Source organism: Delphinus delphis, chromosome 2, assembly GCF_949987515.2.
Source record: "Delphinus delphis chromosome 2, mDelDel1.2, whole genome shotgun sequence".
In the NCBI taxonomy this organism is placed as follows: Eukaryota; Metazoa; Chordata; class Mammalia; order Artiodactyla; family Delphinidae; genus Delphinus; species Delphinus delphis.
The window spans coordinates 105,618,177-105,631,498 of NC_082684.1; the positions used below are offsets into that span (position 1 = coordinate 105,618,177).

At 37.9% G+C, this 13,322-nt stretch overlaps 1 protein-coding gene across 1 annotated transcript in view; it reads left to right on the plus strand.

Moving 5' to 3' along the window:
* Positions 1-13,322, plus strand: part of IQGAP1 (IQ motif containing GTPase activating protein 1) — a 99,921-nt gene that overhangs the window by 27,178 nt on the left and 59,421 nt on the right. The window contains exons 3-5 of the mRNA XM_060005376.1: positions 6,505-6,661; positions 8,125-8,202; positions 13,003-13,079. Of these exons, the coding sequence (XP_059861359.1) occupies positions 6,505-6,661; positions 8,125-8,202; positions 13,003-13,079 (312 nt within the window). The remainder of the gene's footprint in view (positions 1-6,504; positions 6,662-8,124; positions 8,203-13,002; positions 13,080-13,322) is intronic.

Below are 13,322 nucleotides of genomic sequence, written 5' to 3' on the forward strand. Positions count from 1 at the left end.
ACAAATTTTTAAATACCCAGCCAAGCACTGTGCTAAGCACTGTATTTCACGTGTAATCTTATTTAATCCTCAACAGCAGCCTTATTTGGAAAATATTGTTATTCCCTTCTAACGAATGAAGAAACTGGGTAAGTGACTTGCTGTCTTGATAAGTAACAGGGACAGGATATAAATCCACGTCTTTAAAAGTCCCTGGCCAATACTGGTCACATTATATTTTAATTCCATATGTTGTCTTGCTTCAGAAGGCAGCTTAGGGTGTCAATGGGGAGCTAACTGCTGGCTTAATAAAAACTTTTTGGCTACTAGAATCCTGAGATGAAATGGGTTAACTTGAATGTGTGATTTCCATGTCAGCATCAGTGTTCAGGGTCAGCTTACATCATGATTTGGCCAAGATGTTTTGGAAGCATTCAGGCATTAAAGTGGGGGAGGGAGTGGAAGGTGAGAGGGGAGTGGAGGAGTTGGGGTAGACTGGAAGAGCTTTAATGAGCCTTCCAACTGTGAAGTTCTATGACTATTAAGACAGTTTTAAACATGAAAATTGGTAATATGAGAATTGTGTTGACCAGTGACTTTTCTTTTGTGCATAGATTGATTTATTTGTTAAATTTCTGCTTTACTGAGGTATAAATAGCATGTAAAACTATAGGATATTTAAAATAAGTACTTTGTGGTGATTTGATATATGTATACATTGTGAAAGGATGTAGTTAACATATCCATCACCTCACGTTTATCTTTTTTTTTTTTTTTGGTGAGGACATTTAAGTTCTACTCTCTTAACATATTTTAATTATACAATATAATGTTAGCAACTATAGTTAGATCCTCAGACCTCATTCATCTTAAAGCTGAAAGTTTGTATCCTTTTACCAACCTCTCCCTAATTTCTCCACACCCTACCTCATGGCAAGCACTAAAGTTTGACTTTTTTTTAAGATTCCACATTTAAGTGATACATACAGTACTTGGTTTTCTTTGTCTGGTTTATTTCACTTAGTATAATGCCCTCAAGGTCCATCCATGTTGTCACAAATGGCAGGATTTCTTTCTTTCTCATGGCTGAATAATATTTCTTTGTAGACATATACCACAACCTCTTTATCCATTCGTCCATTCCTGGGTACTTAGTGTTTCCATATCTTGGCTATTGTGAATAATGCTGCGGTGGACATGAGAGTGCAGATTTATATTCGATATCCTGTTTTCATTTCTTTTGACTATACAGTTATCCCTCCATATCTGCAGGTTCAGCATCTGTGGAGTCAATCAACTGTGGATTGAAAATATTTAGGGAAAAAATAATTCCAGAAAGTTCCAAAAAGCAAATCTTGAATTTGCTGCTTGGCAGCAATTATTTACATAACATTTACATTATATAGACAACCATTTATATAGCGTTTACATTGTATTAGGTATTATAATAACTTGCAGATGATTTAAAGTATACAGGAGAGTGTGCTTAGGTTGTATGCAAATACGATGACATTTTATGTACAGGATTTGAGCATCCTTGAATTTGGTACCTGTCTACGTGGGTCCTGGAACCAATCCCCTGTTGATACCCAGGGATGTCTGTATACCCAGAAGTGGGATTGCTGGATGATATGGCAGTTCTATTTTTAATTTTTTGAAGAACCTTCATATTGCCTCCATAGTGGCTACACCAATTTATATTCCCACTGTTGGCTGAAAAAAAATGTACAACCTAAAAGTTGAGAATTACGTTTTATTCGGCAGCTTTAATGAGGACTTAAAGCCCAGGAGACAGCCTCTCAGATAGCTCTGAAGGACTGTTCCAAAGAGGTAAGGGAGGAACCAGGATAAATGAGTTTTTTTAAGAAAAAAAAACAAAAAACAAAACCCAAACCAGGTAGTCAGACCATCATAAGATTACTGCTATTAAAACAAAACAAAAAACCCAGACATCTCAAGTTAATGAATTAAGTGCTTTTCTACTTACAGAAAGATGCAAGAGTCTGGGCTTATTGAAATTATTCCTTTGATATTCACCTTATGTAGAGCCAGTATTCTTTTTTTCTCTCTCTTGAATCCTCTCAGGATATACCGTTGGGGCTGGATGTAGAGGTTCATGGCTTGGTGGCAGGCAACCTGTTTTTCTCCATCCTGAATTCCCCTTAGGGTGCACCGTCATGGGCCGCTGCAGTGGCTGATGGCTTGATGGCCTCAACGTTCTTTGTTTTACTGAAGTGGCAGAGGACATTCTTTGTCTACACCACCAATAGTGCACAAGGGTTCCCTTTTCTTCACATCCTCACCAACACTTTCTCTTGTCTTTTTGATAGTAGCCATTCTAACAGGTGTGAGGTGATAGCTCATTGTGGTTTTGATTTGCATTTCCCTGATGATTTAATGATGTTGAGCATCTTTTCAGGTACCTGTTGGCCATTTGTATGTCTTCTTTGGAAAACTATTCAGTTCCTCTGCCCATTTAAAAATTGGATTGTTAGGGTTTTTTTTGCCATTGAGTTGCATGAGTTCTTCATATATTTTGGATTTAACCCCTTATCAGATATATGATTTGCAAATATTTTCTACCATTCCATAGGTTGCCTTTTCATTTTGTTGGTGGTTTCCTTTGCTGTGCAGAGGCTTTTTTTAGTTTGATATAATCGTCCTTGTTTATTTTTGCTTTTGATGCCTTTGCTTTAGGTGTCAAATCCAAAAAAATCATCTCCAAGACTGATGTCAAGGAACTTACCCCCTATGTTTTCTTAAAGGAGTTTATGGTTTCAAGTCTTGCATTTTTTTAGTTTGATATAATCGTCCTTGTTTAGTTTTGCTTTTGATGCCTTTGCTTTAGGTGTCAAATCCAAAAAACGCATCTCCAAGACTGATGTCAAGGAGCTTACCCCCTGTGTTTTCTTAAAGGAGTTTATGGTTTCAAGTCTTGCATTCAAGTCTTTAATCCGTTTTGAGTGGATTTTTGTGCCTGGTGTAAGATAAGAATCAATGCATAGATTTATTCTTAAGTGTATTTATAAAGTTAATTTAAATGCTTAAGTTTTATAAGGAAGCTTTGTGTCTGAGTTGAGAATTACTGGTGGTCTTACAGTTAAACTGAAATATTTAAAACCCTATTAAGTGGACAGAACTTGGAGAGATACCAGCCTTTTTCCTGCATGGGATATCTGAAACTTGGTCCTGTTTAGACAGCCCTGTGGAGCTCAGCTCTGTTAGGCTTTGGGGGTGATGTGGTAAGAGCAATAGTGGTTTAGTGAGAAGGATTCTAAATTAGGAATCAGGGCCCTCTTATCGCACCTTTGTCACTAGCTAGCAGGTAACCTTTGATAGGCCTTACTCTTATTTGTAAAATGAGAGAGTTGTACAAATAGGTACAGCCTTTGGGTAAGCTTTTGAGCAATAACATTTTTTGTTTTGGAGTTTCCAAAGGAATTAATTCTAAATAAGGAAGAACATTGTGTACAAAGACGTTCCTTGCAGAATTATTTAATGGTTGAAAACATTTAGAAATGATATAAATGCCCAACATAGGTGACTGATTAGCATTTGGTAGAATTTTAATGTAACTCGAAAGTCTTGAGAAACTGTATAGTAACATGAAAAATATTCATAAAATGTTGAGAAATGTTTTGTAATTTTCCTCAATGGATAGATTTTATATAGAGGGGAAAACCCCAAAGGGATTTGCCCTAGAAGTGCATTCAGTTCCTTTCTCTCACATTTTGTGATGCTATGAGTTTGTGGCAGAGGGGGAATCTCAGATGGGCTGTAGAGAAGGACAGGAGAATTTGTTGCATCTTCTCAGAATTATAGTAGAATCCAAACTGATGCTGAGATTAAGAATCTAGTAATATAGCATCCTACTTAATGCTGTTAATTTTTCAAGCAGTTTGGTCCTAATTTAACTAACTTTATTCTTATAAACAAACCAGGTGATTCTCTGCTGTGGAGCAGAGCTTAGAATGGAGGGTGAGCCACACAGGGAATTGGAGGGCAGTTTTGGGCTTGCGGCGGTTGTTTAGAGACACTTCTGTGCTTTGCCTGTTTCCTCTAGCTCTCCCTCTCTGCTTATTCCTTTCCACCAGATCACAGGTGGCTTTTCTTCAGGCCTGACACTTGTGTGATATTTAGGGTATTCTACTCCGCTATAGAAAGCTTGTGAGTCTTGTCATCAGTCAGGACTGTTTTATAGCAGTTAGACAAGAGAAGGCGAAGGTAAAGGATTGTGGGAGATGTGGCTGTGGTCCCTCCTTTTACTCTGATTTTAATCCAGTGATCTCAGAGGAGAGGAGAACCTAAACAGCCCTGGTAGCTGGCTCTGATTCAAGCCAAAAGCACTACTGTGTTGTTTATCCACAGTCTTCCCCATTTTGAGAGGAAAATAAGTAACTTTTTCTTCATACTATTATGTGGTAAAGGGATATTTTGGGCTTAAGATTTATTCTAGGTTTGTCCCTGTTAATGAGAACATAAGTTAGACTGTCCCCTGAGAGCAGGGATTGCCAGGAGCTGTTTGCTGTATCCTTTTTAGCAGTAAAATATTGGATGGACAATTACATGAGATGTGTCCTTAGACTACAGCTATTTTCCTATCTGACCTATGTTCTTTTCCACATTGTCCTATGGTCGTAGGCTCTTGGAGAAGCATAGTTTGGATTTTGTAGCTGCTACAAATTGATATCTAATTTAGTTACTATGGTAACTCTTCTGGAAAATTAATTCGTTTCTTCTTTTTCCCCTTATGACATTTCAGTTCAACTACCTAAAAGAAAAGCCAGAAGAGAAAACTTAATATCATTGGGTGTAGGAAATAACCAGAAAATTCTCTGGCCCATTCATCTATCCAGCTAGTATTTATTTAAGTATCTACTATGTGTCAGACAGTATGCTAGCTGCTTTAGAAGTAGAATAGACTTGAAAGTGAGGTTGAGTTAACTATTCTATAGAACTTGAGAAAAACAGGAACATTGTTGCTTTTCCTTTTTTTTTTTTTGTGGGAATCTTAGCTCCTGACCACAGATTGAACCCGGGCTCCAGCAGTGAAAGCACTGAGTCCTAACCACTGGACCTCCAGGGAGTTCCCTCATTATTTTTTAAAGATTCTGAGTGGTAATCTCAGTTTGAAAAGATAGAATTAATATAAGAAATTTTATTCTGAATTATAAGACTAATAATTTTAAAAGTATGTAAATTCAAGCTCTATTGTACATCTTTTCAGGCAATTTTATTAATGTAAAGAATTATATAGAAACACACATAAATGGGATTATAAATACATTTATATATTATTTGGTCTATTTTTCTATTGGTATGTTAGAGTTTTCTTATAAATTTTCATGGGTGTGTGTGTGTGTATAAAATATGGCATATTTAAATGTGGCTCAGTTTTATTTGTCTTTTAATTTAAATTTTAGGTATCAATTAACATTATAAATGTTTCATTCTTGTATTGTCCCATTTGGCAGTAAATCTAGCTTTTACTTCAGTCTCCTGTATCTCTGGATTTTTTCTTTCCCCATTTGGCTTTTCAAAGATTTATTACTAGGGAAACAGACCAGGCATCATCTAGTGGTCCCCCTCAACCCCTGTAAAGAATAGTAAAGAATTTGGGGATACAGTAGCCTTGTAAAATTTGAGTAGCATACTTATAAATTAGGGGTTTTCAAACCGGGGTCAATGAAATCTCTGAAATTATATATTAAATTTAAGTATATATACATTTTGGGGGGGAAGGATCTGTAGCTTTCCTTAGATAGTCAAACGATTCTGTGATTCAAAAAAAAGTTTAAAACCATTGCCCTAAATGACTTTTTTAGTTAACTACATTTCTGTTGGTAGAAAATACATGCAAATAAACTTGGCTTTGTTTTATCTTGGGATTCCCTGAAATCTTGTGAGAGGTGTCCGAGGGGGACAATATAGTTTTCCGTTACAACTTCCTTTCCCCTCTAAAAAAACACATAAGAATTCACTTTTACTGCTTCCATTGGAGTTTCCTTAAGTATTTTAGGTGAGATGATTGACTATTTTGGAATCCCCAAAACAACTTTAAAATCTGAACCTAGAAATTCACTATGGATGCTGAATTCTCAAACCAGAAAAGAACCTAAGCTGCAAATGTAAGTTTCTGAACAGTTGAGAGATGGTGGCTTCAGTTACAAAAGGTTTTTCTTAGGAGTTCTTAAGGCGCAACTGAAGGAGTAAGGGAGACAGTCTGGGCTGAGGCTCGTGGGGCATTTAGGACCTGGGGAGCCAGCTGGCTCTCTTGCTGCAGGAGAGGAAAGTAGGGTGGAGAAGAGGGTGGCGTTTATACTTGGAAATTTTCCTAAGTTCCCTGCCTCTGAGATCTGACTGGGCCAGAACAAGGATGTGTGTGAAATTGAGTCTTCAAACACTATTGCTTATGTTCAACTTAAACTTTTCCAAGGAGAATGGAAATTAAGCTTGAAATCTCTGAAGAGGGGAGGGGTTCATACCTTCCCTCTCTTTTGTCATGTCCTCCCTCCTTCTGTGCAGGTGGATGGAAGCATGCCTGGGGGAAGACCTGCCTCCCACCACAGAACTGGAAGAGGGACTTCGGAATGGGGTCTATCTTGCCAAACTAGGAAACTTCTTCTCCCCTAAAGTGGTGTCACTGAAGAAGATCTATGATCGAGAGCAGACCAGATACAAGGTGAGTCCATCCTTGCTTGGTGCTTAAATTTCTGTAAACTTGAGAGAGAAGTTTAGCATACTTTATCCTGTGAAAGAGTTACTGAGAAATATGTGTAAGTGTGTTTGTTCCAACAAAATAAAATACCTGGCAGAGTGGAGAAAATTTAGTGCAAAGTCAAGATACAGTAGTAAAAGAACTTCAGCTGTCCGTATTTCTGGCGCAATTCTAATGAGTAATTTGTATCTAGAAATTTTCATGGTCCTTGATGAATTTTTTATTTCTTAGAAGGTAGAGGAAGTAACTAGGGGAATTACTACTTTAAGTCTAATTTTAACCAAGCTCTGAGATTTGTTGGCAAATTGAAAGCAATAGCAACTTCGGGGGAAGAAAATCACCCCATGATATTAAAGTTTAAGGTAAAACGGGACAGTGATCCGATTTCAGAAAATTGAGATACGTGATTGATTCTTGTGGCCCAGGGCCCTCAAAAAGAAGACTGCTTTAATTAAGTTGGGATGTTGACAAGGACCGAATTCCCATTGCTCACAGAGTTTCTGTGGGGAGCTTTCCTAAGAGCTCTTATCTGAAAAAAGGATGAGTATAGAAGATAGTGGAAGATTGCAAAACCAAGAGCAAATGTAAGAGGGGTCAACTGTAAGAATTGGGCAAGAGCTCAGAATGAGTTAAGGATGAAGACAGAATCAAAAGAGTTGGTTTTTTTGTTTGGCTTTTTAATATTTAAATTAAAAGGAAAACAAGGAAAGTATAGGTCTTAAGCCAAAATTAACATCCCAAATAGAAACTTTTCTTCATCAAAAAGCAAAGACTTATATGCTGAATTTTAAATAAGTGGTTATTCTGAAGACACCTCCTGAGCTGTTCTGTTGACTCTAAAAAATGTGTGCAGAACAGGCAGACAGAGCAGTCTCCAGCAACAGTAAAGACAATAGCCTACACCTCTAACCGTCTTGAGGGTAAACCTTCCTAAAAAACAACAGGTGTAGAGGTTAAGAGGGGGATGTTTATATGTGTAGTATGAAAATACCTCATTTGGGGAGTATCTTCTACTTGCCAGACACCACACTGAGTGCTTTATGTACATTTTCTTAGTTAATCTTTCCAACAAACATAAAGTAGGTGTTAAAGATGGGGAAACTCAGAATCAGTAGGGTGAAGTGACTTGCCCAGTGTCACCAATAGATAGCCAAGTCAGGAATTGAATCCAACACAATTGAATTCCAAAGACCATGTTCTGCTGAGCACACTGTACACAGGAAGATTCTCCAGATGGTTCTTAACTGAGGAGAGCTGAGATGTGGATTTGGCTTTTGGAGATTAGAATGTGTAATGATACAGACAGACCTTAAGTTTAAGGGGACCATGTAAAGTCTTACAGGGAAACTTTTATTGATACAGAGTATTTATTTAGTATTTGCTTCAATATTGCCAAACAGTGCCTAATGGTCTTTTATTTGTTCTAGGCAACTGGCCTCCATTTTAGACACACTGATAATGTGATTCAGTGGTTGAATGCCATGGGTGAGATTGGATTGCCTAAGGTAATTTATGTGATATTCATTGTTCTGGCTTAGTTCTGGCTGTTTGGCATAACAGTTCTCATTCTACCTGTAAAATTATTCTCAATTGATTCTTTGGTAATCTATCTATCTATCTATCTATCTGTCTATCTATATTTTAATACTAAAGGATCTCTTCAGTTTGTTTTAGGAAATAGCTTTGTTCTTTTTCTTTTATATTTCTCATCCCTGCTTCACCTCACCCTAGAGAAATTCCCTATGATGTCAGTTACTTTTACTACACCAAATTATAAACATTATAATTCAGGGCTTCCCTGGCGGCGCAGTGGTTGAGAGTCTGCCTGCCGATGCAGGGGATACGGGTTCGTGCCCTGGTCTGGGAAGATCCCACATGCTGCGGAGCGGCTGGGCCCGCGAGCCATGGCTGCTGAGCCTGCGCGTCCGGAGCCTGTGCTCTGCAACGGGAGAGGCCACAGCAGTGAGAGGCCTGCATACTGCAAAAATAAAAATAAAAAATAAAAAATAAAAATAAAAAAAATTCACATACCATGAGGGAATTCCCTGGTGGTCCAGTGGTTAGGGCTCGGCACTTTCACTGCCAGGGCCTGGGTTCAATCCCTGGTTGGGGAACTAAGATCCTGCAAGCTGAGCAATGTGACTCCCCCCCACAAAACAAACAAATTCATATACCATGAAATTCACCATTTTAAAGAGTACAGTTCAGTGGATTTTATTCACAAAGTTGCTACATTCAAGTTTGACTTTAGGAAACATAAGGAAATATTTTAGAAATGTCATCTTCCAGCTTCAGAATAACCAAATTTGTAGGTAATATGAAGGGTTTATTTTACATTTCAAATTGTAGAGGCAGTATAATGAGATTTACTTCTTTTATCTGGTTTTGGAGGTGGCTGTAGGTTTTTTGTTTTTGTTTTTTTGACAGCTTTATTGAGGTGTAATTGATTACAGAAAAAACATACATATTTAATGTATACAATTTAATGAGTTTGGAATGATAGCTGTAGTTTTGATACGGGAGTGTGCATCCTTGAGTGTTTTGCTCAAGAGTTTATTTAGTGCTTCTCTTAATGAAATTGCCATCTCAAGTGTTGGGCTGCACCTTGCAGGCCTGCAAGCCTTGTAGTTGCCTTGAGAATGAGGGAGGAGTCCGAGACAGCAACAGAGACATCACTGGTTTATTAGATAGGGGATCTCAGCTGTCCGAGTCAGGGTTCTGGAGTGACACCCTACCGTGGACGGCAGACAGCAGGCAGAACACGGCAGCAGTCTTTGCTACTGGGGGTGGGGATGAGGGGGAGGAGGAGTTTACCAGTTATGGGGGAATTGACGTCAGTTTGGCTCATCAGTTAGTTACCAGGGAAAGCAGCAGAGGGGCATGTCCCTCATAGCCCCTTGGGCAGAGTTTTTCCCCTTTGATAAGCTATCATAGTGGAGCCATTCTGATCTAAAGATCACTAACATTTACTGATTAGGCTGTATAATTAAGAGGGAATGTCAGCCATATGAGTAGGGTATAGGTGAAGCAGGGACTGGTTGAGCAGGAGATGTACAGAGAGCAAGAGAATAGCCATCTTGGGTGGCCTGATCATACATCTAGCTACCTAGTCCTACCTTGAATCCGTAGAGGCCCTGATACAGTGTCACTGTTAGAGGCATGGACAGCTTTTTTTCCCCCCTATCCTCTGACCTAAGAATTCTACTTCTAGGAATTTATCCCCACTCCCACCCCACCGGCTCAAAAAAAGAAAGAAAAAATTAGACAAGCACAAAAAATGTATATGTAAGGATTTTTCAGCATTGCATATGATAGAAAAAATTGATAGCAAACCACATATTCCTTCACTCAGGGTATTAATTGTGTTACAGCCAGTCAAATACTAGTGCTGCCGTTGAAAAGGATGATGTCAATCTATATATATATAACCGTGATGTGTTAAGTGAAAAAAAAATCAGGCTACGATTATAAGAGCTTGTGTTCTGGCTAAAATGAGATCACTATTTTTGTCTAAAAATAAAGTGAGTATTCTTGGGAAAAATCTGCAAGGAGAAATAGTTTTCATTTCTGTGTGATGGGGTTAAAGGGTGGTTTTTATTTTCTTTATACGTTTCTGTGGAGTCTAAATTTCTGTAACCAAAGAAAGATTAAAAAGAAATGAGATGTGGAGTATCAGAAAGTGGCTGAAACCACTTGGAATGAACACTTGGCATTTAGCAGAGTGCTCAGCTCACTGTTGCATACATACCTGTTGAACTGAGTAAATTCAGAGCTAAGTCTTTGCAGACTAGCTTGTGTCCTCTTTTTTTCAGAGCAAAGTGCTGAAGTTCTCTTCCTTGCACTGGTATGTTTGAGAATTAAGCCCCACAAATGTCAGGAAATGCAATACGTCAAGTTCTTACAGCTACTTGGCCTTTCTATGCACCTGTAACTTCCTGTTCCTGTTTTTTATATAGTATGCCCAATGGGCAATAACAATTTAACCTCTTTTGAATGGTACTAAGAGCTTTGTTAATATTTGCTATTGCTAATAGTACTGTTACTACAAAATGCCTTTTTAATAATTTAATCTTATTACCTTTTTTGTTTACTAACAGTGGTGCATTGTCCTGGACCACAATCTCAACAAACTGTTGAGGCTATCAGGAACAATAGGATTATTATGGCTATTACCCTTGAAATGTCTGCTCTATATGATTTAAGTCCAGAAGACTTCTGAGTAATGTAGACTAAAGATACTTAGCCTAAAAATGTGTTTTTGCTCATAATGTAACATGTGATCGATAATTGACAATAATAGTATTTATTGGGATATCTTCCCTAATCTCTTTATATGGTACATACAAATTATAGAGACTTAATAGGATAATTTTTTGGTTTTTATCCATTTGACTCTTTATTATAATTGGTGCTGTTGGCCAACTCCTACATGAAACATTTTGTTGTTTTGATTTTTAAAATTGTTTTTAATCTGCCTAATAGTCCTCTGTTTTCTTCAATTATTCTGCCTTCTACATCCTAGTGGCAGGCATTCCTTAAGATGCAATTCTTATTTTAGCTACATTCTCTCATTCTCATGGTTTCAGTTGTTTTGAAGACTCTTTGCTATAAGGTAAACACAGTTTCTTCAATTGGCTGCTGGACATTTCCCCTTGGATAGCTTTCTATCTCCTACAGTTTCTCATATGTAAAACTAAACCTACCTTTTCCCCCAAGTGAACCTCCTCTCCTCCGCATAAATGGTACCATGTCATTATGTTCCCAGTCATCCGGTCTCAAAACCTTGGATTTACCTTGGACTCCTAAATGCAGTCATTCCCCAAGCCTTCCTCAGTTATTTGCAATGTCTCTTTTATCTGTTGAAACAACCTCCCAGCCTGCTTTCTCAGCTTCAATCTCTTCACTATTCGGTGTATCCTGTGTCTTGTCTCCAGTCAGATCTTCCTGAGGTTGTTTTTAGCCTTGGCTCCAAAGCTAGGACTTCTCTAAAGCCTGAATATCAAGTTCAAACTTGTCTGACTTTCAAGGTCCTCATAATCTGCCTCTATCCTCCCTCCCAACCTTATTTTTTTTCTATTGCTTTCTAAAATGTATTCTGTACTGTTTTTGGGAGGGTGACTGACTTTGACCATGATTTTCACAGTTCAGGAGAAGACATTTCAATCTTAGGAAATGAGCATGGAAAGTTTGAAAAATTATCAAAAAAGACCCCCATTTCTCTTGGGGGTGCACAGTTCTTCCTCATCAGGAGCAATAGGTATTGTGGGGGAAAACAAGCATAAAAACAAGTAATTAAACACAATGTGTTAAGTTCTATAATAGAGTTAGACACAAAGTGCTATAGTACTCTTCTCACTGCCTTTTATTGCTCATCCAGATTCCTCTAATCGCTTCATAATCCAGTCTCACTTCTCTAATCCACTGTTACCCCTTTATTCCTCTAAATTACAGATTGAGTTGTATAGTACCACATTACCATGAGAAAAGGTCTTGAAATTCAAGGCAATTCTCCATCTAAACTTACCCTGTTCCTATCCTACCTCATTCGTTAATTCATCAAACATAGAGAGCTCCCTCCATGACCTTGACTCTGGGCTTAGCGTTGAAGATACAGCAGTGAACAATATAGACCTAGTCCTTGCCTTCATGTGGCTTATAGTCTATTGGAGGAGTCAGACAGATAATTTCAGTGCACATAGTTGATTAATTGTGGTACATGCTACCAAGGAAAACTCCCCATCTCTCTCATTCCCATATACATCCTCTATTCTACCTACTTTATCTGTGTATCTTTCTACTTCCCCCAAGCATTATAACACATTTTAATATTTTGTAGTTTTTTTCAATGTCTAAATGTAGTGATTTTACACATACTGAAGCACTTAGTAAATGTTCATTGTTGAGCTATTATTACTCAATCTAGGCCTGCTAGATAGCAACTAGGAAGATTGCAATCCTTCAGAGCCTCATACACTTGCCACTGATTTAAGCTGGACTGGAACTTGAGTTTTGTTTACCCATGTCTGTGTCTGCAGTAAGTAACTCACTCTCACATACTTAGTAAAATTCAGTGGGTTGACCCAAATAAGTCTTTTCCAAGTAGTGCTTTTCACTGTGTATTGTATCATTTTGTTCCTTACATTACTTATAATGAAATGTCTGTTCACCCTAATGAGGTTATTTGCCAAATGCTGACAATGTTTTCTAATCGTCCAAAGTTTTACTTGTATTATTCATGATTGTTGAATGATTAAATGAACTCTAGTGGATGGATGCCTTACTCTACTTCTTTTATTTCTCTTTAGATTTTTTATCCGGAAACTACAGACATCTATGATCGAAAGAACATGCCAAGATGTATCTACTGTATCCATGCACTTAGGTAATCAGATTTTCTTGGTAGAATAAGCAGTATATAGATACAGAGAATAGATTGGTAGTTGCCAGAGGCGGGGATTTGGGAGTAGGCGAAATGGGTGAAGGTGGTCAAAAGGTACAAACTTTCAGTTATGAAATAAATAAGTCCTGAGGATGTAATGTACAGCATGGTGACTACAGTTAATGATACTGTATTATGTATTTGAAAGTGGCTAAGAGAGTAGATCTTAAAAGTTCTCATCACAAG